General features: G+C 38.1%; 1 protein-coding gene across 2 annotated transcripts in view; it reads left to right on the plus strand.

Moving 5' to 3' along the window:
• The window catches only part of LOC121513676 (RNA-binding motif, single-stranded-interacting protein 3-like), a 237,171-nt gene that overhangs the window by 140,069 nt on the left and 69,959 nt on the right, over positions 1-27,143 (plus strand). For both annotated transcript variants that reach the window (XM_041793581.1, XM_041793582.1), the window contains exons 5-6: positions 16,377-16,534; positions 19,606-19,685. In XM_041793581.1, coding sequence (XP_041649515.1) covers positions 16,377-16,534; positions 19,606-19,685 — 238 coding nt within the window. The remainder of the gene's footprint in view (positions 1-16,376; positions 16,535-19,605; positions 19,686-27,143) is intronic.

The raw sequence follows: 27,143 nt of genomic DNA on the forward strand, positions 1-27,143 counted from the left end.
AGAAGGGACACTGGAGAGCAATGCATGAGCAGAGTATAATTTAGGAGAGGCAAATATGCAAAAAAGCAGCTAAACAGGTAACTGCATGTGAGTTTAGATAAGGAGTGCTGTGTGAAGTCTCTGGATTCTAAAAAAGTCCTCTCTTAACGCTCCAAATGAGTCATAAGTGTAAAGGCACATGCAGTGGTGAAGAAACACTACCCATCACAAACCTGAATTAAACACTGAAGTCAGTCTCTCACTAAGTCTTGTGTGATGCTGTTTCTCTTTGCCACTTCACAGCAACCGGAGAGCCACAAAGTGGAAAACAGCCATTCAACTCCAGAATATTTTTATGTGTATGCCATCACTTGAAATGCCTCTAGCCCCAGTTTTAATGATGCTTGAATGTTCTTCTCAATCCTTTCAGAAAGTTGGTGAAGCTAAATGACCTTTGCAGCCAATTAACCACAGAAAAAACCTGGCGTATAATTCACTGAGTGTTTTCTCTTTCTTCTTCACAAGTTGTTCCTTCCTTGGAAGTTAAGAGGATGTGACAATGATGATAACGGCCATGCCCTTTTGAATTATTGCAGATTAAACCCAATTCTGTGGAGATATTCAACTCAAAAAAGCTACATAAAAGAATAGACCAGCTGTGGCCCTGTCTATCCATCCATTATCATTACTCCTTGTCCTGTTTGGAGTTGTAGGAGGTTGGAGCCAATCACACTGTCTTTGGACAGGAGGCTGGGTCACCAGTCAATCACAGAGCTGACATAGAATGACAGACAACCGGTCATGCTCACACCTACGGGCAGTTTAGTGGCGCATCTTAACCTAACAAGCATGTTTTTGTGTTATGAGAGGAAGCAACCATGCATGGGTGAGCATGCACACAGGAAGGCCCCTGTCTGATGGCGATTCAAACCAGGACCCTTGTTCCTTTGAGGCAACAGCTCTAGCTGTTGGCTCACAGCCATCACCTTGAGAGCTATACTCTTTAATATACGTTATGAGAACACCATGAAATAGAATACATTATAAAGCATATCGTATCAGAGAATAATGTTGAAACATCTACCTCATTGGCTGTGATTTTCATTTAGGCACTTAAGCCAACCAAATTAATCATGGTCAATATAAGTTGGCTTTTTGACAAAAAAAAAAGAAACCCTTTCTTTATGTCAAAGTGAAAAAAGATTTTTAATAAAGTAATGTCAAATAAAAATGTGTAGTCTAATAAGTGACTGCCTAAATATTCACCCTCTTTTAAAGTGACTGACCTAATTCAACAGAGGTCCAGTAAATTGTTGCTAGTAGTCTCACAATTAGAGAAATGGGGATCACCTAAGTGCAGTGAATGTATTTCATGTGATTGTAGTCTAAAGACACCTGGAAGGTCCAGTCGTGGGTGTATCAGTACACTGGATCTCAGAGAAAAGCTTACTGAAAAGTTTAAGTCTGGGTATGATACAAAAAAACATTTTCAAGCCACTGAAAATCCCTGGAGTTCAGTAAAATCCATCATTCAAACTGAGTAACTGTGAAAGAAGGAGACCGGCGAGAACGGCCACCAAGACACCTATTAATACTCTGGAGGAGTTCCAAGCTTCAGCAGCCGAGATGGGAGAGACTCTGCATACAACTGTTGCCCAGGTTCTTCACCAGCCAAAGCTTTATGGGAAAGTCACAAAGAGAAAGCCACTGTTGAAGAGTACTATTGAATCTGGACTAGAGTTCACCAAAAGGCTTGTGGGGGACTCCATGGTCAAGCGGGAGAAAGTTCTGTAGTCTGATGAGACCAAATTGGCCCTTTCAGGCCATCAGACAAGACAGCAAACACTGCACATCACCAAAAACACACACCACCCACACTGTGAGGCACAGTGGTGGCAATATTATGCTGTGGGGATGCTTCTTGGCAGCTAGCCCTGGAAGGCTTGTAAATGTAGAGGGTAAAATGAAGGTGCACATGGAAAACTCCTAGAGGATCATCATATTCAGTCTTTAACAGAACTACAGCTTGGTAGAAGATTTAATTCCCAGCAAAACAATGATGCATGCAGCAAAAGATACACAGAAATGGTTTAAAGACCACAAGGCGAATGTTCTGGAGTGGCAGAGTCAAAGACCAGACCTCATCCATTAGAGAATTTGTGGCTGGACTTGAAAAGGCCTGTTCATTCCTTTGATTGATTTGGAGGGGGTGAATATTTATGCTGTTGCTTATTCTTTACATGATGCATTTTTATGTAATTGGTACGTAGAAATCTGTTTTCACTTTGAATACTTTTTATAGGCACTGTAATTACTTGTAACTATGTTTTGTTTAGTGCTAACTTTCTTTATACTAACAAGACGACTAATCAGTGAGCCAATATGAGTCAGCATGTGCTGAAAATCAGAGCAAAGTCACTTTCAGGTTATGTGTTTAGACCTATGAATGAAAGAAGCTCACACGACAACTTAATACTATAACATCCACATGCAGAAATATCTGTTTTTGTGTATTTCCCACTGCACAAGAGAAGACTACACTGGGGAGAGCTTGTGTATATTAGAGACAGCAGCACGCGTACAACGATAAGAGCTGACCAGAGACCACATGATGAGGTAATCAGTATCCAAGTGTTGATTCCAGCGAGCCTCCAGTCATCATGTAGATGGAGAAAAGTGTATATCTCCATGGCTAATGAAACCCTGGGGATTTCAGGGTTTAGGGTTCATAAAGTATTTATGGTATGTTCATTAAGTATTGATTAAGCCGTTACAGGGAGTTTAGACACCCAGACAATCATTATGAAAGATTAGAACTTGGCTCGAAGGAAGAAGACGATGGAGGAAGTGTGGAGAGGGAAAGAGGTAGAGGTGTGGGATAAATGGAAATGACAGAGAAAGGAGATGAAGATGGCGTGAGGGAGGAAAGTGTAAAAGATGAGGCAAGGGAAAGAGCAAGGAGGCAAGAGAGAAAAAGAAAAGGAAGTAGAAGTGGAGGAAAATGTGCTCTTTAAATATTAATTAAGCATTCAGATAGCATTTTAGCTTGGAAGACTACCATTATAGGAGATTAGGTTTTAATCTGAGGAAGAGGAGGAGAGGAATAGCAAGTACTGTAGATAAAGGGAGGAAGTGAGTGATAGAAAGGAGGTGGGCTGATGGGGGGGCCAAAGGAGAAGGAAGAATAGATGGATTAAAAGAGGAAATGAGCAGGATTAGGTAAAAGACAAGCATGAAAGGTGAAAGGAAGGAATCAAGACATAATGAATAGAAAGTCTCATTTCCCTAATCATATACTGCTCCTTTAAGAGAGTGTTCTGTGAGTTGTTTTCGAAGCATTTCTAGTCCCTGGTATGCACTTTATTTTCTTTTTTCTATACATCCTCGTTAAATACCTGCTCTTTCTTGATCGGGATCTCAGAAAGGTTGTGATATGTCATTTTTATGTGAAGTGTTGCTATTTGAGATGCAAAAGAGCTCCCAAAGATATGTGACATTCAAGCACCGCCTCGGCAGACATCCATCTGTCTTGCATGCAGATCCAGCAAGTGTTTTCCACAGGTATTTAAGTATCATTTTGCCCTCTCTTTACCCTCCGGCTCTTCAGCAGGTGGTTTGTGCGGTAAAGGGTAACCAGGAAGTAGCATGATAAGAGGTACAGACCTGCTGTAATGATGCAGCAATGAGGTTTAATGGGGCTGAAAACACGGGTTGACTGGCTGGCAGGCAGGCTACACAGTCAGGCAAGGAGGCACAGTTGGTGTGAAGCTGTTTCCCGCTTGTGACAGATGTTACAGAGAGAGAGAGAGGGACAAAGAGATGGAGAGAGAGGGGGACAGAGAGAGAGAGGGAGAAAGGTGAGTCATTTGCAACATGCAGAGTGAGAGATCACAGCAAAGTTACTTTTTGCAAACAGCAACTTTGAGCAAAGTCAAGCAGAGTTCATTCACATGTGGCTGCTCTGAAGTACTTTCACTTCATATCCCAGAAGTGCTCATGCAAACAAATAAATGGTTTTAAGGCCAGCTGTGTGTGGAGATGAAGTGTAATGGGACTTTGATAACACACCATGATGCCCCTGTTGCTTCTGTACTCATCACACTATTCATTTCCCCATACTGAGACCAGAGAAGGATCTTCAGACAGCAGCAGATGTTGGAATCAAAAACGGAAGTAGCAAAAGAAAATATTATGGCATCAGTACACTTGTGTGGACTTTGGAAAAAGTATGTGAAACACAACAGCTGTGAAGCTGGAAAAGCAGAGTAAGATTGTGTGAAAGACGTATTATCTTTGGATGAAATTTGCTTGACCACAAAAGAGGAAGTACAGTTTTTATATGGAGTTATTATCATGGCTTTATCCAAAAGTACATTTAGAGTTATGAGAGCATGAACTGGGTACTTTCACATTAGGACCCAGATCCGAGTACACTTGAGCCCAAGGCCTGGTTCAGTTTGGTCAGTGTGAATGCGAGCATACCACACTCAGGCACCTAGACTTAGTCTGCTTGGACAGTTGGCGGGCACAGTTCAAGTGGATTCTGGCATGGTACATATGACATGGGAACACAACCATACCTTGATATGGGACAGCTATGATGTCATCTGTTACACATCTGTCCAGGGGGGAAGGCCCATAACATAATAAATTAGAAAAAAGGAATTTTCCTTTCCGGTCCCCAAACAAATGAACAGGGTCAAAATGCAATTTTAACAACTATTTATTTAAAATTACTCAAATAAATGACTTTTACAACAATTTAAACAAAACACTAGGGATACAAACTAAGGAAGTACGAGCTGCATTCAAAAGCAAGATTGATCCAAAAGACAGAATTATGGAAAATACCAACTAAATGAGCAATATACAGCAAGATGATCAAAGTTAGGACATTACCACAAAATCACGGTTTCTCAAAATCGCAATCTCTGTCTACATGAGACCACAGGAAACCAAAAAAAGGCTTTAGTAAAGTGATTTATAAAGCTCTCTCTACAAGGACAGTACTGCATATTCACTGTTGTTCATGTGTTTTTGATAACATGCAACATTTTTATCACACATGGGGGCACGAGAGCATTTCATCACTTAATCCTCCTCATTACCATCCTAGCGCGGCAGCAACATTTCACGGCACATATTAACACAAAAATGCTGTGCTGGATCAGTCTTGTTATAATGAAGATATCCTTTAAGATTGTCTAATATTCCACAGACATTTTTTTCCTCCTACAGCTTTTAATTTTTTGTGGATTTTCTCAGAAGGTGCAGCTCTTCCTGCCTAAAGCGCAACAGGATAAAGATAGCCTTTTCAGAATGATATTTGTATTTCCCCTTCTTTAATTTTATCTGCTTCTTGAAGTGATTAACTATCTTTTTTAACCTTAAAATGAAAACTTGTCTCCTGTCTCCTCCATCAGCTGCGCACTGATGTGCAGCCAGTGGAGGAGGAGATATGGGAGTCTACGGGATGAAGTTTCTGTACTAAAACTTTAAGACAAAAAGAAAAAGTCTAAATCATTTCTAAGAAGCAGATATATATAAACAGAGGGAAAATAGAAATAGTATTCCTAAAAGGCTCCAGCTGTGCTCAGGAGCAGCACTGTGCTTTCTGAGAAAATCTGTGAGAATTTAAAGGCTATAGGAGCTGAGTTTGTCAGTGGAAAATGAATTATTCTCAGCGCATATATCCACCTTATTCCTGGGGCCGCTACTGTAAATCTGAATATAGGCAAAACTTCTTGTGCTAAGGTGGAAGTACATAATTACATGTAATTTAACACAGCAGCTAACGATACATGCTAACTATGAACGACAGTTGTTTGATAGAAAATCACAGCAAATTTGTAAATATTGATATATTTTTGAAATCACATTGTTTGTTTTGTAAGCTGTAAGTAAGTAAATTAGGTGGATACTACATTATTCCGGGGTCTACTGCTATAAATTGGCACTTCCCGTACAGTAGCAATAAAAGCAAAACATGATTCTTCCAAGGGATTACTGAAGTGATTTAGCGTCAACAGTGGTTGTTCTGTAATAAATATTTGCTGCAATAAATACTGCTTTATTTTTGTTAACTTAATCAAGTTAAATGAGTTGAATGTTTAAATATTTTCTGTAATGCTCAGTACCTGTTGTTTCAGTTGTGGTACTATTTACGTGACAAAGTTAAATATATGTCTCTAACAACAGTGTTTTAAACATGCTGTTCACTGTTTAAGTGCATTTAAGATGTAATTCTTTCAACATCAATTCATTATTAATTCAAAACTTGACATTTACCAAACTGAAGAGCTGACTACTTCAGTCAAGGTTAATTTTATTTAATATAATTCCCACATTTTAAGAGGGATTAGTTGGTGGAATAAGGATTTCAGCAACCCCACAAACTAGGAATGTTATGTGAAGGTAATGTCCAAACTCATTTAACAAAACGTGATCGTTTATTACTATACTGATATGAAACTAATAAAGTTAGCTAAATATGCTCGTCTAGGTTATCAGAGGTAATGTCGTCACTTTGTACTCTTAAGTAGAGGGCAGAGAAATAATAATATTTTCCTGATTGAGGTGAAGCAGTCAAAAGTTACATATTTTAATGTCCAAATTGCTCTAAAAATCGCATTTCACATTTCATATTCAATGCAAAGTCCCATTTAGATAGAAGGGACCGGAAGTTGCGCTCATATTTCACGCAAAGAATCATGGGAACTAGGAATAAGGTAGATACGTTACAAGATTGATCTTGCAAAGCCTTTTTTTTGTTTAAACAAGACTTGAAATTTCTCCGCCGTGCTACGATCGTGATGACAGTGATTATCATGAGGATCGATAAAAATTAACATGTAATCATTTCCAAAATTACTGTCATAGCCTGAATTAAAAAAAAAAGTCATTGATAGCACTCCAACTGAGAATAATATTCTCTCTTCTCTAAATCCAGCTGTCTGTGACTTGACAAGGTGAATCACAGTTAACTACACCAAACGGCTTGTAAATGGACAGGCAGACGCTATAAAGACTTTGCGTTTTCACCTGAAAACGCTGGCGTGTAAATAGGGCCTCAGCCTCACATTCCACTTCCACCAGCCTCTCCCCCACTGACCAATCACCAAGCACCACCTGGGAAGACAACCAAAGATCCACACACATGAAAGACAGCACACTCACAAGCACATGAGATGAACAAAGTTGTATGAACAGACAGAGCCCTCACTCTTACACTAAAGGAGGACACAAAGCACAACAGCAATGTGAAAGCAAGCCAGCAGGGGAGAGGGTAGGGGGACCAATCACATCAGGGCACAGCGATTTTTAAGTCTGTAAAAAGACTTAAGACAACAAAAGTGAATCCAGCATAGAAAGCAAAAGATGTCTTCTTTTTAGAACAAAGCTGACTGTAGGAAAAACTTAGCTGGGTGGAAGTTAACTAAGATTATGTGGTAATGAGGAGCTTCTCTCTGCTTTATTGTAAAAAAAAAATTCAGATAAAGGTAAATAGTTTACAAAGGAAAGATAAGAAAAAAAAAGAATTATAGCTGAAATCAGCATAAAAGCTAAACAGTTTATTTGTTTACTGGTTTCTTTAGTTGATCAAGGTCAGAGGTCCCCATCTGTCTGTATGGGATGCCCATATTTGGTCGATCCTGTACCTACTGGTTAGTCCAGACCAAGAGCAGAAATACATTACAAGCATGTCCCTAGAAAAATCTATGTAAAAAGATGACAAGTTACAGACATTTAAGCAAGGGACCTAAGATTTAAGAGTAAGAAGACACTTTGAGCACAAATGGAGAAGATCTAAGACCAAACAGACTTTATGAACACAAAAGCTGGTTGTAAGGGAAAGTTTAAAAAAAAATTGAGCACAAAATCAATGAGTCATACTCTCCAAACTTTAGAATGCGTTCTTGAATAAATCCTCAATAATAACTCCAAAATTAACCATTTTTTTTCTTCACGACTTTCAAACAGAGAGAACACGCAGGATTGTGTCAGTGATGCCTCCGTACACTGCGGGGAAAATCCTTCACACACAGAGCAACACTTCAGTGAGAACTGAAATCCTTTTTTGTCAAAATGAGGTAGTTATTGTTCACAAGGTCCACAGCTACAGAAAGAGTTAAAAGCAAAGTGGAGTATAGCCTCAGGTTCGCTCCAGGAACTAATTTGTCTGAATGATAGAAACTGTGTGACTTTAAAGAGTAGCACTGAATTAACTTGTAACCCGGATTTGTAATAGTGCTTTCATCAACTTTAGTCTTATCAGCCTCGGAAACTTTTACTGCTGAATCTTCTCTTGGGTATTCACTGTTTAGCCTTTAAGATCTATTTCTTTGTCCTAACCTTGTGTGTAAATTCCCTGTTTGTTAAGAAGGGCCTTATTAAGATGTTGTTTCCATTATTTCTTAATGTGCCTAGTCTTAGTGTGCTGCAGTTTGTCACTGTGTATAAGCATGCTCCCATGAGGCAGTAGTTAAGAACTCTGTAAACCTGAATATGTATTGATTTTATAAACAAAAGGCTCACAGTAAAGTCATCTTTCTCTGAATGTGGTCAGTGGAACACAGATGTGTTGTTTTACAAGTTTAAGGCTTGAATAATTTGAACAGAAGGCAGCCCTGCATCCAGGACATTAAATTTGTATTATGCTGAAGTGCTCTCCTAATGAAGTTGTGGTTACAAAGTAATCACTGCTTAGGCTATACAGAGTTTTCTTAAGATTAAATGAAACAGCACGGCCATGAATCAAGCTTAACTCACAATAGACCTCTTGGGTTGAATCTTGCATGCACTGTGCCGTGCAGGGATGGAGATACACTTCCTGTTTCACCATGTATTTGCATGTGTCCGCTTGCATTATGAGTGATCTTGTGAATATACTTTCCTATAAGTATCGTGTTACTGGAGTACACCACTAGAGGTAATATGAGTGAGCTCAATCAGTACACATCTACCTGATGTGAAAGATGTAAACGACAAACATGGAAACGCTTGAGGAGGTTAGGATAATGTTAATCCTGAGATCAGATCGATATAATGCTAAAATTGATCATCAGTATTAACATTAGATCAGCTCAGGCCAATGACTGATGGTCAGATGACACCATCTGCTCTTTATTTCTGTAACATTTTCATCCACACATGGACATGCTTTGGACATGCTTTTAATATGTATAGATGTTAATTCGACAAAAAGAGACACGAGTCATAAAAACTTGAAGAACAAGTTTAAGGGTTTTCTCATGAGTCTGGAACTTGGGTAACTTTCCAGGGTCTTAAAACATAAAATTCACACCACTAAATCTGAGATCGAACATATTTTTCTCTATTTTTCAATTTATTTTTTATCGTTTCTTCCACTATCTTAGTGAGGCTGAATAGCTCATAATAGAGAGAAAAAGAGACAGAGAGCCTGTGATGTGTCCCTCAGTGTCTCTGCAGACAGGAACTGCTCTAGGTAATGGCTCATAATCAGCCAATTTAAAAAAGAGCCAGGACTTTTTTGTGAGTATGTGAATATTTTGAATACTTTTTGTCACAGAATGATTATTTTTTTCACTTTTTGGTCCCCAAGAGAATGGCGAACCAGTCTGTGTCATAAAAAGTCTTGGTTTTTGTTTACTGTGTGTCCTACATGAAAATCTTTGAGTTTTGATTTCCGCTTAGTTTTTTTGTCCTTTTATATTTATAATCCCATAACCATTTTTTCAATCTAAGTGGCATTACTGCAGCACACATGTTCTTAAAAGCCCAAGTTGTGGTGAAAAAAAAGATGTTTTGATCTTGAAAGTGCTCCGCAGCGTGGATGTTTTACAACCTTTTTCAGACATAAAGTCCAGGTGAGACAAATTGAATAGAAAATAGCTTAGGGCTCAGAGGGTTTATAAAAACTCATCCAAAAAAGCTCAGATACATTTAGCTGAAAGTCACCATTTTGCATAGTCACTTTCACAACTGATCATATTTTCATCAGTTTCCGGATCAGTTTTCCAGTTATTTGTCCTAGCTAGTTTGACGGACACATTTGTCTCTCTGCAGTTACAATAACACACTGATATGCAGAGCTGTGGTCTGACTTTACCAGTTTGTCTTTAAAACTTTCAGCCATTATTGTCTCTGCTGCTTTGTTGACTGTCACACTATTTCTGCCTCCACCAGTCATGTATATATACTGCTTCTTGTGTCTGCATGGTGTTCATTTTTTAGGACGTGCAGAGCAGACACAGAATAGTGACTCTTGGGATATGTGGCAGCCATGATGCGTCCCTGTACATATAATTACGGATGAGTATATCTCTGGCCTCGGACTGCCACATTGGAGTCTTGAATTTCTGCCCTCAAGCTGGTCTGTGATTCAATTAACTTAACAAATGAGCATGATCAGTCTTAGAAACATGTTATGATTATGGTTTGGATAGAAAGGTTGGTGGTTTTGGGCAAATTTTAAATTAAAATATACAGCCGAAGTCCATGCTTTCTTGTTCAGTTTGAATGTTAATTAAACAAAAAAGATACATTTGCAATTCCTGCAGTAGTCAGAGTTTACAGTAGTTCATAATGAGACCTATTACATGGCACCGGTAACTGAGTGGATATGTCCACCAATCCCATGTGTGAGGCCCATGTTCAGGTCTGGCTTGTGGCTCCTTTCCGGGATGTAATTTCCTACACTCTCTCTCACCAGTCTCCAACTCTATCTGCAATCGTGTCTAATAAAAGCATGAAAGACAGAATTAAAGAAAATAGGGTCCTTTTCCTTCTGGTAGAATTGTTCCTGAAACCAGTAAAGCCACCCCCTGCTGGACATTAGAATCCCTGCAGGTTAAAAGCAAACTAGGCTCAACATTTGGAAGTAAAGGTGACTTCTTTTTTAAGTCTTTGAACAGGAGAAATGATGTGATGTTCACATGGACACCTGGCAGTTGTTTGAAGACAGACTTGAAAACTGTTGAAGTTAAAAGCGAAGTTTTAATAGTGGTGTTGAAAAGCAGGTCAGTCAAAGTAGAAGGGTTTGATGATGATCTCAGTGATCTCACTCAGTAAGAAAGATGAGTCTAAGATCAATGACAGGCTGCACAGCTGTTACACATGACTCCATGCCTTTGATGTTGCTGCTCTCGCCTGTCACTGCTTGCATCAACACACACTCGCACACAGACGCAGAAATGCACGTAAATGTGGAAGATTACATTTAAAGCCAGTTGCCGTGTGTGGGTAGACAACTGTGCCACTGTGTGTGTGGGACTGTGTGCCAAAAGGAAAATCCCTGCTGACGAGGAGAGATATTCAGACGGAGAGAGAAAGTGAGAATATTTCAGTCTTCTTCAGTGGAGCTGCTCTGCTTCTTCTGAGTCACTGATTACATAGATGGCTTTGGTCACAGTCGGCCAGAAGTGGAACTCCCACTCTGGAAATCAAACGGCTCGGCACCATGCAATGGAAAATCCTCCATGGAGAAGGGAAATATTTATGCTCAAAATGAGCCACATAGGGCGGCCGGTTTCGTCACACTTTCACACAAGTATTCACACACACGCAGTCAAAGAAATATACAGCCTACTGTTGTCTGCCATGGAACTTAAATTACACTTAACATGTTAGATTTTTACCGTGCAGTTTGAATTACACAATATAGCATGGATTAAAAGTATCTGATTCATTTTTTATGACACCAGTGGAATCAAATGTACAAACAGCATCACATTACAACACTGTATGGATTCTGTTTCACTGAATGGCTGTTTCTGCTGTTTGATGTTCTACAGCATAAGAGAGAGAGAGAATAATAACTTTATTTATGTAACACATTTTAAAAAAAAAGCTTTACAAAAGGCTCTCTCATACAATACAAGCAAAAGCAAGAAAACCCACACAACAGAAGAACCAAAATAAAGAACATGAACAGAACAACCTAAAAGCCAAAAGAACTCATGTAAGAACCCAAACAACAAGAGACACTGAAACTGCAATGAAACACAAAAAATTATAACCTGAACCTTAAAAGAACACAGACATTAAAGGAACCTCCTCGCTCCAACAAAAGAGGAACCAAAAAACAAAAGAACCCATGAACAAAAAACAAAAACCCTAACAGGACCTAAACAGGACCTAAACAACATAACAACAGAAAATCATCAAAAGAACCCAAACAACAGTAGAACCTAAACTACATAACAACAAACTATCAAAAGAACCCAAACAACAGTAGAACCTAAACAACATAACAACAAACTATCAAAAGAACCCAAAAGGCAGTAGAACCTAAACAACATAACAAAAAACTATCAAAAGAACCCAAACAGCAGTAGAACCTAAACAACATAACAAACTATCAAAAGAACCCAAAAGGTAGTAGAACCTAAACAACATAACAAAAAACTATCAAAAGAACCCAAAAGGCAGTAGAACCTAAACAACATAACAAAAAACTATCAAAAGAACCCAAACAACAGTAGAACCTAAACAACATAACAAAAAACTATCAAAAGAACCCAAAAGGCAGTAGAACCTAAACAACATAACAAAAAACTATCAAAAGAACCCAAACAGCAGTAGAACCTAAACAACATAACAAAAAACTATCAAAAGAACCCAAACAGCAGTAGAACCTAAACAACATAACAAAAAACTATCAAAAGAACCCAAAAGGCAGTAGAACCTAAACAACATAACAACAAACTATCAAAAGAACCCAAACAGCAGTAGAACCTAAACAACATAACAACAAACTATCAAAAGAACCCAAACAGCAGTAGAACCTAAACAACATAACAAAAAACTATCAAAAGAACCCAAAAGGCAGTAGGACCTAAACAACATAACAAAAAACTATCAAAAGAACCCAAACAGCAGTAGAACCTAAACAACATAACAAAAAACTATCAAAAGAACCCAAAAGGCAGTAGAACCTAAACAACATAACAAAAAACTATCAAAAGAACCCAAAAGGCAGTAGAACCTAAACAACATAACAAAAAACTATCAAAAGAACCCAAACAGCAGTAGAACCTAAACAACATAACAAAAAACTATCAAAAGAACCCAAACAGCAGTAGAACCTAAACAACATAACAACAAAACTATCAAAAAGAACCCAAACAACAGTAGAACCTAAACAACATAACAAAAAACTATCAAAAGAACCCAAACAGCAGTAGAACCTAAACAACATAACAAAAAACTATCAAAAGAACCCAAACAGCAGTAGAACCTAAACAACATAACAAAAAACTATCAAAAGAACCCAAAAGGCAGTAGGACCTAAACAACATAACAAAAAACTATCAAAAGAACCCAAAAGGCAGTAGAACCTAAACAACATAACAAAAAACTATCAAAAGAACCCAAACAACAAAAGAACCTAAACAACATAACAAAAAACTATCAAAAGAACCCAAAAGGCAGTAGGACCTAAACAACATTACAAAAAACTATCTAAAGAACCCAAAAGGCAGTAGAACCTAAATAACATAACAAAAAACTATCAAAAGAACCCAAAAGGCAGTAGGACCTAAACAACATAACAAAAAACTATCAAAAGAACCCAAAAGGCAGTAGAACCTAAACAACATAACAAAAAACTATCTAAAGAACCAAAACAACAAAAGAACCTAAACAACATAACAAAAAACTATCAAAAGAACCCAAAAGGCAGTAGAACCTAAATAACATAACAACAAACTATCAAAAGAACCCAAACAACAAAAGAACCTAAACAACATAACAAAAAACTATCAAAAGAACCCAAACAGCAGTAGAACCTAAACAACATAACAACAAAACTATCAAAAGAACCCAAAAGGCAGTAGAACCTAAACAACATAACAAACTATCAAAAGAACCCAAAAGGTAGTAGAACCTAAACAACATAACAACAAACTATCAAAAGAACCCAAACAACAGTAGAACCTAAACAACATAACAAAAAACTATCAAAAGAACCCAAAAGGCAGTAGAACCTAAACAACATAACAAAAAACTATCAAAAGAACCCAAACAGCAGTAGAACCTAAACAACATAACAACAAACTATCAAAAGAACCCAAACAACAGTAGAACCTAAACAACATAACAAAAAACTATCAAAAGAACTCAAACAACAGTAGAACCTAAACAACATAACAAAAAACTATCAAAAGAACCCAAAAGGCAGTAGAACCTAAACAACATAACAAAAAACTATCAAAAGAACCCAAACAGCAGTAGAACCTAAACAACATAACAAAAAACTATCAAAAGAACCCAAAAGGCAGTAGAACCTAAACAACATAACAAAAAACTATCAAAAGAACCCAAACAGCAGTAGAACCTAAACAACATAACAAAAAACTATCAAAAGAACCCAAACAGCAGTAGAACCTAAACAACATAACAACAAAACTATCAAAAAGAACCCAAACAACAGTAGAACCTAAACAACATAACAACAGAAATATCAAAAGAACCCAAACAACATAAAAACCCAAACAATATAAAACAACAAAAGAAACCCAACAGGGAAAGAATAAACATACAACAAACAAATGATCTCAAAATATTACAAACCTAAAAGCATTAGCATACACACATACTACAATACAACATATAAACCAACTACTTCAAAAAACACTTAGAACCATAGTAACATTAAAACCCAAACATATTGAAAATGATTAGAACCCAAGCATTTTAAAAACACGAACAAACTACAATACGCCTTAAAACCCAAGCAATATAAAAACCCAGATAACACAAAAAGGTTCCAAGCAAGCAAGAATCTAAACATGATGGAAACAAACAACAAAAGAACCCAAACAAGGAAAAAAATAGAAATAAACAACATTAGAATCCAACAAACATAAGAAGCCAATCAATATGGGAAACAAATCAAGAACACCCATGAAAAGAACACAAACATTAGAACCCAAACAGCACTAGCATCCAAACATTAAACCCAAAACAACATGAGAAACAACTTAGATCCACACAACTGTACTTGATCATAAGAGCCCAAACAAGAAAACACAACAACATTAGAGCATAAACAACTAATAAGAACAGAAGAACCTTATAAAATAAAAACTGATGCAACATGGCTGAATGCATCAAATGCATATCAAAATACAGTCATGGACGGTAATTAGAAGGGACCAATTGAATAAGAAACAAATCTAAATTAAATAAGAAAGAATATGAGAAACACTGTGAACCACTTTTGAGCATGAGTGGCTTACTAATGGACTGTATCAGAAACGTTTGCACATCCCTTAGTACAAGAATGCTCATGGTTTATTTCAAAATACCTATTTCACTAATTTCCCTTAAAGGCCCTATCTTTATCATGAATGCATTCTAAGATTAATGCATCTTTTAAGACAAATGAGTACACAGGATTCTGTCAGGCACAGAGGGGAACTGAGGCCAATGCAGCAATCACTTCTTGTGAAATAAGAAAACATCAGCAGCACTGAGAGAGACATTTTCTGGAGCCAAAAACTATTATAACGTCATGAAATGATGGAGTTTGAACTTTTGCAACATGTATTTTTGACCTCTATTTCCATTTGTGTTTCTTCATGTCTTTCTGTCTTAATGGCAAAATGGAAAAGCCAGAATCCAGTCCCACATCCATCGTCATCACTACACTAACACACACAGGCTCACACACAAATATGCTCTTTCAGAAACTTGCACAGGCTTTGGTTTCCTTCTGAAGATCATTTAAATAAACTGCTTCTGACAAAGATAATCGAAATACACAAGTCGAACTGAAAGGCCAATAAGAAGGAAGTTCCCTCTTTTCTTAAAAAAATGAATGCAACTGATCTCTGAATCCTGAGGGGGATTTTCCTCATAGCTTCAGGGGTTCTGAGCATGAAGCCTGTGCTCTGCCATTTCTATGAAATGTTTATTCCTCTTTTGAGGGAAGTTTTGCCACTTGAATTAAATCTACTGATATTTTTCAGTGGGATATTCGGTTATAAATATGGAAATAAAACCACTAAATGCCATCCACAACCTTTAAAGCATTCACTGTTAGAAAACAGGTTTTACAGGGAGTTAAAGTGAAGTTCAAAATTTACATGTCTTAATTACGAACATTTTTAAATTTTCGCAGGTCAAGAGGGCCATCGTCATTGGCTTCCAGGTCTTTTATATGCTTCCCATGAGCTTTTGATTTATTGTTTCAAATTTGTGTTAAAGTTTAAGAAATTCAGTGTATTTTTCTATTATGTCTTTTTGGAAAACACCCACATTTATGGGAAACAAAAATCCATTGAATCTCTTCAAAGCTTTGAAGGCATCTTTATAAGACCTCATCACCAAAATGTGAAACGTATCTTTAAACTTTTGCCAATTCATAATGAGGGGATAAAAAACCATTTCACACCTTCTGTGTCTCCAAACAGCAACAAGAACAAGACCCCACCAACCTCTACATATCCAACCTCCCGCTGTCCATGGATGAGCAGGAGCTGGAGAACATGCTGAAGCCTTTTGGTCATGTGATCTCCACAAGGATACTGAGGGACGCCAACGGCCTGAGCAGAGGAGTCGGCTTTGCAAGGTATGCATAGTCACGAGTCTTTGATTGAAGTCATTCAGAAATCTCTGCTCCATTATGTGAGAACACAAGAAGTAAGGTCATTTGTTTTTGGTAGACTGTTTCTTTGCTTTAACAATATTAAATCTTCTAGAAAACCTGTTTGAAATGGTGCCACATTTGTAAGGAACATGCATTTGTGGGATGAGCAGCAGAGCTGAGTGGGTTGCACCCATGAAAAACTTTCCAAATCTTCTCTGCCAATGCCAAGCAGCTTATTTGGCTGTTGCTTTTTACTCTTGTTTTGAGCATCTGGTACCTCAGGTGCTGACATCAGATGCCAGTGGTCAGTAGGTGACTGCTACAAGAATCTGCATGCCACATTTGACTGCTCTGGATAGAGCTTGTGGGATAGAGCAACTTCAAGCTGGTGTTTTTAAAACAAGTTGCAGCATTATTTGGGGTGAGTCCTACTAGTACCACCTCCAAACTGAAGGCCAAGTTCCATATAACGGGATGTCAGAGAAAGGCCACAAGGTGGACATCCCAGGAAGACAGTTACCTCACCCTGTCAGCATTTAGGAACTGTAGGCTGTCTTCTACAGATTTTCAGTCAAAGTTTGCAGAATGATATGGCTGAAGGCTGTCTGCCCAGACAATTGAGAACAGACTTCTTGCAGCCAATCTCCGATCCCACTGGCTGTCAAGCCCCTATGGAGGAATGTCATGTTCCTCCAGATAAGTCCAGATTCTGCCTAAGGCAGTTGTATCGTGGGTTCTAAGTGTGGAGAGGAGTCAAAGAACACGATGCTGATTTCACTGATAGAGTAACATCTTTAGGTGGAGGCAATGTGATGGTGTGGAGCAGCATCTCCCCCACTGGAAAAACGAGGCTTGTCATCACTGTAGGCAATCGGAGTGATATATCGAGATGAGATTCTGCAACCAGTGGCAATCCAGTATCTCCACAATCTGGGACCAAACTCTATCCTCCAAGATGACAACGCTGGCCCCCACAGAGCGGGGTTTATCAGAGACTACCTCCACAATTTGGGAGTGGGGAGGAGGGAATGGTCTGCCAGCAGTCCTGACCTTAACCCCACTGAACACTTGTGGGATCAGCTTGGGCGTGCTGTTCATGGCCAAGGGAACCAACACAACCACATTGGCTGACTGATACTTAGTTCTGCTACTGATCCCACGAATGCATGTTCCCTACAAATGTGGCACCATTTAAAAGGGAAATAGACAGACTTTCCAACAGTAGAAGATATAGCATTGTTACAGCAAAGAAAGAATCTACCAAACACAGATTTCTTTACTTTTTGTGCAAAGTTTATTTGACATGAAAGTATAAATCTTTCTTCTTTTGTATTTCTTTCTTCTCTTTGTTTGGTGATTCTTGTAACACCTCCTACAGACCGTGTGTTTTAAGCAATCTTTTAAGTTTCTGGCATGCTACACTCTGCTACATGAATCTGTTAGGACATCAAGTTTGATATGTGCAGTCTAAACGATGACAATTCCTACTAAATGCTGCTGAATGGCAGGCTGCGACACATATACCGATATCCAAGAAATAAACATTAGATCGTGTCATTGATCTATGCCGCCAGTGCTGTGGAAACTAATGAAGAAAAAGCAGCAACAAAGCCGTTGTAATTATAGCATTCAGATGCTTATGAATACACCTGAGATCAAGATATTCCTCCATGGTGGAATCCAACAAACTTCTGCTTTTCGCCATTGTCTACAGTCTAATGCTAAATTTCATGGTTATCGTTATGGAATTATCTCCTGTATTCCTGTTGGTTGGTTGTTTGACATACTGTAGGTTGTAGCAGTAGTCACATTGTGAAATGGTAATCCTAAATTTCTGACACGGTCAGAATTTTCTCCTGGGCTATCTTTGGTTGCAGGACCATGCCACCGACTGTCTGTCAACCTGTCTCACAATGCAACAAAGGATTACAATTTTAGAGCCACGACCAAAGATATTGCCGGGATTGGTCATCTTTTGTCTGGGGCAGCCCAAAACCAAACAGTGTATATTAGGCTTAAAGAAGGGAGAGAGAAAGAGAGAGACAGAGAGAAAGAAAATATTATCTATTTTGTGGATAGCAGAGCGATCTTAGTTGAATTAAAAAAGAAAAAGGCTAAAATGGTTGGGAAATATACTGTCTTTCAGTACTGGTTCATCCAGGTAAGATTGATTTAACAGCATTTAACCAGCAGGCTGATCCGTGCATATAGACTTCAAATGCCAAGACTGAATTTAGGTTCCAGCTCTATCCTTTTAAAAGCCAAGATTTTTTTTTTTATTTCCACATTGAGTTGTATTCAAATAGATTAATTTTATTGAAATTTCAGACAAAAATAGCACAGACAATTATGTGTTGTATTAATAAGAAAAAGCACCACGACGCTGACCTAACCTCCTGCTGTTAATAACCAAAGGACTTCTAGTTCTAATGGAACAAGTCCACATTCCTGTACCCTTGGCCCCGTCACCCTCCTCTGTGTCTGTGTGGTCGTCTCAGTTACACCGCGGAGTGTGCCGCTGATTAGAATGCAGTCAGGGCTCCATTCAGGGTCACCGGCTACGTGAAGAAAACCCGAGACATGCTCACACACCACACACACACACACAGTCTCATTCTCCTGTCACCGTTTCCTCTCCCACACACACTCATGCTCACACGCTGGCTTTTGCTTGCCAAGCAGGCAATTAGTCATTGAGCTGTGATTGGGTGAGCGGAGCTGAATAGGGGCAGACAAAGAGGACATGACACACAACAGATCAGACTGAATGGAGCTTTTAAACCGGGACAAAGGAGAGGAAACCCCGTAGAAAAAACACAGACACACATTCTTAAGGCATTTGCTCGGGGATACAAAGACAAATAAGCACAGATGCATATAGTGACAGGGGGTTTAATGCACCTGCTGTAATGTAGGACACATTTGCATGCACACATTTCTGCATACATTGGCACACTTTAACAGAAGCACAGCACCAATTCTAGATATAAAACAGTAACAGAAGGAGCGATTTGTCCTCAAGTAACACCTCCATCCTTCTCTCTTTCTTTCAGGATGGAGTCGACAGAAAAGTGCGATGTCGTGATTCAAAATTTCAACGGGAAATTCTTGAAAACCCCTCCAGGCATGACAGGTAGGTGTCCATCAGCAAGAAAACAGCTCTGAGCTAGAAAGACTGGCGGTGTTTCTCTATAGGTCAGCGTGCTCATAGAGATGCATCATACACTCAGCCTTCCTACACATAAAGGTTGCTGCACTCAAAGGTCACGTTATTTTAACATGAACTCGGTTTGCTGCCAATCTCTCCAAACACTTCCAGTGAGTTCACAGTGCTCTGTTTGTTTCATGAAAGAAATCTTTTGTGTCCTCGGAATGAGAAAACTCATGACACAGTGGGCAGCTGCATGAGTGGGGCCAGAAGCTGTTTCTTTTTTCATATCAGGACTTGCACAGAATTTGAGTGTATGATCTGTACTTGTATTATATTTATTAATTACCTCAGTTTACAACAGAGACTTTGCAAGCAGGGATGGAGTCGCTATCCAGCATACCGGGCATTTCCAGATGGGTCGACGCACTTTTGGGCCAGTATGATTTATTCATTCATTTTTATCTGCTATGAACCGGCTCTACAGCTGCGCTGTCTCTTTATGACCGTTGACTGGTCCGATCACGTCTCCTAAAGGTCCTACACCCCCTTTCCCATCCCCACTCAGCTCCTTCTTGAAAGTGAAAGTATTCAGAGAAAACAAACTTACCAAAACGATCGATTGGAACTGTAAATAAACGCCAAATAAAAAAAAAACAGTCAGTCAAGATGCTGCATAGGTGTCAAAAACTTTGCAGTCCTAAAGGAGATGGTCTGATGCATGGTGAATGTACAGCTACACCGTGTGGAGGAGGAGAGGACAGAGCAGGACAGGCTGGTGTGTGACAGGGGAACAGAGGTGCAGACAGGTGAACCTGAGAGTGAAGCAGTGAATGAGCTCTGTGGATTATCATAATATAAGGTAAAAAGCATTATTAGACTGTGGGTCCACTTTATATATGAAGAAAAAATGTTTGAGATTAAATATGTAGCTCTTCTATGATCTGAAGAATGATGGTTAAGATGGTTAAGTCCTCTTGCTACACCTTAAAAGTTTCCATTAAGACTTCTTTTACTTTGTGTTCATGAGTTTTGAGAAGCAGCTTCAAATGTATGTTTTTTGACATTATTACTGTCATCAGTTCAGTAAATCTACTGGGCTGATGACAGAATTTTTTTACTGTCAGCATTTATTTTACATTTGGGTATTTTTTGTTGATTGAAAATACAAAGATGATAAATAATAGCATACATTTTTAAAGTAATTACTTGCTTTTTCTCTTGAGTAGGGTGGATTTGTCCACTTTACTCACCTCAGAACAGTGAATCACCATTAGATGTGCCTGTGCCTTACTGAGCGCTCAGCGGAGAATTGATTTCTCCCAGTAATCTGTAGTGTGATTCTCTAACTGTTTTTAGTCTCTTTTTTGTATCATCCTGTTGTGAGACCTCTTGGTGTAAAGGGATGTTTCTGTGAGCCTTTATTTCCCCATGTGAAGTTGAAATTCTCTGCTTTAAGTGTGAAGGAAGTGATTTAAACTTCACTGACCATGCTCTTTATGTACATGTGTGATGATGAGATCTGTTGTTCTGTGTTCAGCTGCTGAGAACAACAGAAGAATTAACTTCTAGAAGTCTAAATTTGGACACTACATTGTGGTATTAATCAGTAATGTTACATTAGGGTCACTATCTCCATATGTTGCCACTTGTTTGGCTTGAGGTTACCATGATATGCTCTCAGCGTATTTTTGGAGCATTCAGTATCTTTGAACTTAGTCTAGAGAATGTTTTGGGCATTATCTGTCAGTGTTTTGGGTTGTTGAAATGAACAAACATTTGTATGAAGTAAGCATTTTTGTCCACTTGTGATGATAAGGGTGTTTAAATCTTAAGAAATAGTCCTGTATGGTACATTTAGAACAAATAAAAAAGAGCTCTCTTTAAGCATTAAAATGTCTGTATTTTCACGGCATGGTCATGTGTAGACCTCAGAAACACACTATAACGTGTTTTAGCATCAAGTCTTCATCAGGAAGTCAAACAAACAGAAGCCTGGAAGCTGTAGGTTCTTTTAAAATGGTCCTGACCAATAGGAACCTGCCAACTGGGCATAAAGGTAATGGCCTGCAGAGGGTGTTAATACAGGTCAAAGGACAGACAAAAAAACCTCACATATAGAAATATTTACATATATACGCATGACAAAGAGAAATAAAGAACAGTGCAGAGATGTATATATGTATATATATATATATGTGTGTGTGTGTACATTTGTCATGTTCTTTATTTGTCTTTGTCATGTGTACATATTTAAATATAATATATTTACATATAATATAGATATTTCTATAAGTGAGTTTTTTTTGTGTCCTTTGACCTGTATTAACACCATCTGCTGGCTGTTTTATATGTTGACACCCATTTAGTATTGGCAAAGCTTCACCTCTACAGCACCCACCTTCCACTTTCTAATCTAAAGCTTTTTTGGCACCCTCATATTTGCTCTTACACTGCCAAGCCACCAAACTAAATTTCATTAAACCATTCATATTCTAAAAATGTTGGGGCACTGTGTTTGATGTGAATAAAAACAGAATGAAATTATTTGCAAATCTCATTAACCCATATTTTATTTACAACATAAACACATATCAGATGTTGAAACTGAAATATGTTATCCTTCAATGAAAAATATTAGCCTATTTTATATTTGATGGCTGCAACACATCTCAAAAACACTGGGCCAGGGCCATGTTTACCAGTGTATAGCATCCCCTCTTCTTTTACCAGCAGTCTGTAAAGGTCTGGGGAGTGAGGAGATCAGTTGCTGGAGTTAACTCAGGGATCACCTTTTGAGCAGAGCCTCTTATCACCATGCAATCCTGTATATTTATTTGGTGTTCCTGACTGAAAACAGACTTATGTGCCCTCAGGTGTGACAGCATCTGTTTGTGTACAAAGCTGTGTCCATGTGACTGATTATTTATCAACTTCATCTCCACTGCCTCGCTCTTTAGACCACCTTGAGTTGATTTAGTAGAAAGATCTGACTGATGAAATCCTCCACTGTGCTGGACACAGATTAAGACACACACACAGACAGACAAACCCCAAAGCAAACGATCGGTCTGCCAAATGAACAGCACAGACTTGTTGCTTTCATACACAGAGGGGGAGAAAAGAGGGGGCGTGAGGAAGGGGAGGATGAAAGGATGGGAGGAGAGGAGGAGGAGATGTAGTGAGGATGTAAGATGGGATGTGGGATGTCACTTGTTTTGAAGAAGAGATGAGAGGAGTGTGGGTGTGAGAGAAAGTGACGTACAGAGAGAGCACAGTGGGGTGACTGAACATGAGTGGATAACAGAAGGACAAGGTGAGAGAAAAGAGGGAGCTGAAGAGACGGGAAACATACTGAAGAAGAAAAAATGAGAGAGAAGATACAGAGACACTCAAATAATCAGATAAAGGGAAAAAATGGAAAACAAGGACAGATAGAAGCGTTCCCTACACTCTGGCAGTGTGATTTGTTTGGTGGGCTGCTCACTTTCTCACCAGAACACACTCATACACTGTTCTGCCTCTCTGGAACATACAGCAGAGTCATTTTATAGCACTTGAATGATGCATCATTGCCTTCACTGCTGCAGCTCTCTGCAGCTTGTGTATGTGTGATCTATCTTAACTATTCTACAAACAAATGCATAAGCAGCCATCAACAGCACTGTGCAATAATCTCTCTCTTTTTTTTAGGTTTTTTACAGCCCCTAAATGTTTCAGAAACACCTGTGTGTCCATCTTTAATCAAATTGATGGGAAATGCAGCTGTTTTAGAGATCTACAGGTGCAGAATATCATGTTTAAGTTTTGTTTGTGATTTAATTCAAAGAGTTAGACTTCTGTATGTTCTAGATTAATTTCATACAAAGTGGAATATCTGAAGATTGTTTCGTTTGAACCTTGATGAGCTCCTTTTGCACAGATTACTGCATCTATGCTACGTGCATGGAGCCAGTCAGTCTGTGGCACTGCTGGGGGGTTATGAAGTCCAGGTTGCCTCCCCACCCCAATCATATCTAAGAAATGCTAAGCCATCCAGGACCCATTTGGAAAAGTACCCATCCATTTAAATTGTTTTTATTGACAAAATCCAAACAAAATAGGCCTACCATCCATTATTATGACAGGATGTCAGGAACACTCAAAAAGAAAAAAAAAAAAGAAAAAAAGGATCCATTAGTTTTTTCAGAAAATAAAAAAACCTCAAAATACTCATGTTTAAAAAGTCATCAATTTAAAAGAAAAAAACTTTTTTCTCTCTTTTTTTTTTGCTTTAACAATATGTACATGAACTAAAAATTGTTGTTTTAGATTATAAAGTTAAAAAGTTGAAAATCAAACCATTTATTGCAGTTTGGTTTCTTGAAAATGTTTAACATTGTAAATTTCTCATTTAAAAAAACTTGTATTCTTTTAGTTACAATATCAAAATTTAAGATTTTACAAACTTGGATATGCCAAGACTTTTATAAAAAATGTATAACTTTTGAAATCCTGAGTTTTTTTTCTTGTAAATATACAAATTTATCATCTTAAAAAATTATTTATTTCCCCCCAAAAATGTTCACTTTTCTCAAAAAAATAAACAAATCCTCTTTTCTAGGTTGGCCCTAATATACTTTCATACATTATATTTCTAACCATGAATTATTTCATTTTAAAAGACTGTGTACATCTAATTTTGACAGAACTTTACAGATAGCTGATGCTACTGGTTGCAGGACTCCAAATGAATCAAATGTCAGCTGAATATATGTATATACAGAAGACAAAAAACAACTTGTTTACATATCATGCTGTTTTAATATTCTGTGTAATTACCTCCACATGTCCAAAAATGATTTGGATTTAAAAATGCTCGTTCACCTCTGCATCGCTGACCGTGGCTGTCCATATTTTCCTCTCTGTGCTGTGTCTGTCTGTGTGTAGGAATGTTGACTGAATTGCGTTGAGCCCACAAACCAGTAAAACTGTGAAAATCTGGCCACCCATCACTGTGTACTGATCCACAGAACACACAGACACAACAAACACGTACACACACAGTTGTTGCTGATCTAATACACACACAGAGGATCCCTGCCAGGTGGTGTTGATTTGTGTCAGTGGTTTTCTGTGTCACCAACAGTCTGTGGTACTTCTCTGCCTGATGTGGTGATAGCTTTGTACTCAGTGCTGGTGTTGGTCTACCAGTGACCAACATCTTTGGTCTTAATACAATCCAGATATCTCTGGTCTCAAAGGTTAAAGCTGCTCTGAGGTTACACGTATGTGCGTGAGTGATAGATGTGTCCTCCTATGTTTCTCTCATCAGTCTCACCGTCCATCTGTGCAGCCTGATGTATTGACAGGCAGCAGTAATATTTTACTCTCAAGCAGCAGGATTCATGCCAACATTGATCACATGACCAGATCTTCCATCAGCCCCTTGTTAACAGGAAGTCCATCGATCCACAGCTTCCTGGATCCTCTGGTCGTAGAGATAGAGGATGTAGATCTGCCATGGACTTATATCTCTGCTGCTGACCTTTCATTCATGCACCGAGAGCTTATATCTGGTCACACTTAGGATCTACAGTGAGCATGCGTTTTATTTGTTTCTTTGTTGGTATAAATAAATACCAGCCTTAAGCCTTTTTTTCCTAAATAATAAAGTAATAGAAACGTGCTTACATCTCCTAGAAACTCTTTCATCTCCAAATCAGATAAAAGTCTGGATTTATTCCTATTTGATAGACAAAGAGATTTAATTTTCTACAACATTTCTCTATTTTCTATGGAGAAAAAAATGTTTTTTAGTGGTCCTTAAGTACCTTTTAGTTTTACAGTAATGAGTGGTAATTATCTAGTAATTATTCGAGAATAAGGTGGTAATTTCCTTGTAATAAGTTGGCATTTAACCAAGTTATAACTTGGGGGTATTAAGTAAGTATTTACCTAGTAGTAATGTATGAATTATCAAGTTATTCCTCATAATACTGTGGCAAGTCTCTGGTAATTAGGTGACATTTTACCCTAACTCCCCAACCCTAACCCCTAACCCTCATAATCAGCATTTCTCTGGTAGTTAGGGGGCATTTTATCCTAACCCTGTCTCCAAGCGGTGTAATATTGTGGCAGTTCTCTGGTAATTTGGTGGTATTTTATCCTAAACCTAACCCCCCAACCCTAACCCTTGTAATATTTTATCAATTTTCTGGTAGTTAGGTGGTATTTTATTCCAACCCTAACTCCCCTTACCCTAACTCCTAACCATTAACCCTCATAATATCATGGCAATTCTCTGGTAATTAGGTGGCATTTAAACCTAATCCAAACCCTCTAACCCTTAACCCTGGCTCTCACAATACTGTGGCAGTTTTCTGGTAATTAGCTGGTATTTTACCAAGTAACAGATGCTAATTTTCCTTATAGGTTTCTTAATAATTCCCAAGAAGTTTCTTAATCTGTCCCTCTAAATCAAAGTTCCTGGATAATTTTCAAGTAATCTTTAGCATAAAGATAGGGTTTGGGTAAAATACCACCTAATTCCTAGAGAATTGCCACAATATTATGAGGAATTACTTGATATTTTATACATTATTACAAAATAAACACTTTCTCAATATTCATGTGTTTCTGATGTAATAACCTCCTTATCCTTAAGAAATTACTAGATACTTATTTCTATAAATTGACTTTGTAATAAAGACCGCCTAAAATAAACATTGCTGTAAACTTGGGCTGTTCAGATGGAAACAACACTGACAGCATTCAGGAGAAGAATATGTTCCAACCAGCCATTAGAGTTTAGTGCTCATAAATTTATGATTTAATATTCATTGAGTTTCTACTTTTAAACTTGAAAATTGAGGAATTTTTAAACCCAAAACCATATAAACTTGCAACTCCATAAACGATAAAATTAAAAAAGTATTAGATCATTTTTTTCATTTTTGTCCCTAAATCCGCCTTTGTGCATTGGCACAGTTTCCAGTTAAACTTTAAGATAGTGTGAATGTTCTAATAACTTATTATGTTGTGTTGATGTTATTCTGAATGATGTTAAACTCTCCAACTGAGATAAAAAGTTAGTTATTAAGAATATGAGTGTTATGTATGAGGAAATATCTATATATATTAAATTTCACCTAAATATGAATATAAACTAGGAAAGTGCCTGGGAGAAGATTACTGCTGTTACATCACAATCAGAAGGTCTCTTCTCTGGCTTGCATCCTAGTTCAGCCATGAATCAAAGGAAAATAGAAGTAAAGTCAATTTAAAGATTGGACAACACAGTTATGTGACTTGTTTGACTAATTCTCTCCCTTTTTGACGACCCTTTTGTCCCTTTTCATTTCTTGTTTATCCCTTTTTCTTTTTCTGGTTATCTTCCTTCAGACATTCAACCTCAATCTCATTCCTCTTCAACATTTTGCAATAATTCCCTCTCTCTGTTCC

Source organism: Cheilinus undulatus, linkage group 8, assembly GCF_018320785.1.
Source record: "Cheilinus undulatus linkage group 8, ASM1832078v1, whole genome shotgun sequence".
Classification (NCBI taxonomy): domain Eukaryota; kingdom Metazoa; phylum Chordata; class Actinopteri; order Labriformes; family Labridae; genus Cheilinus; species Cheilinus undulatus.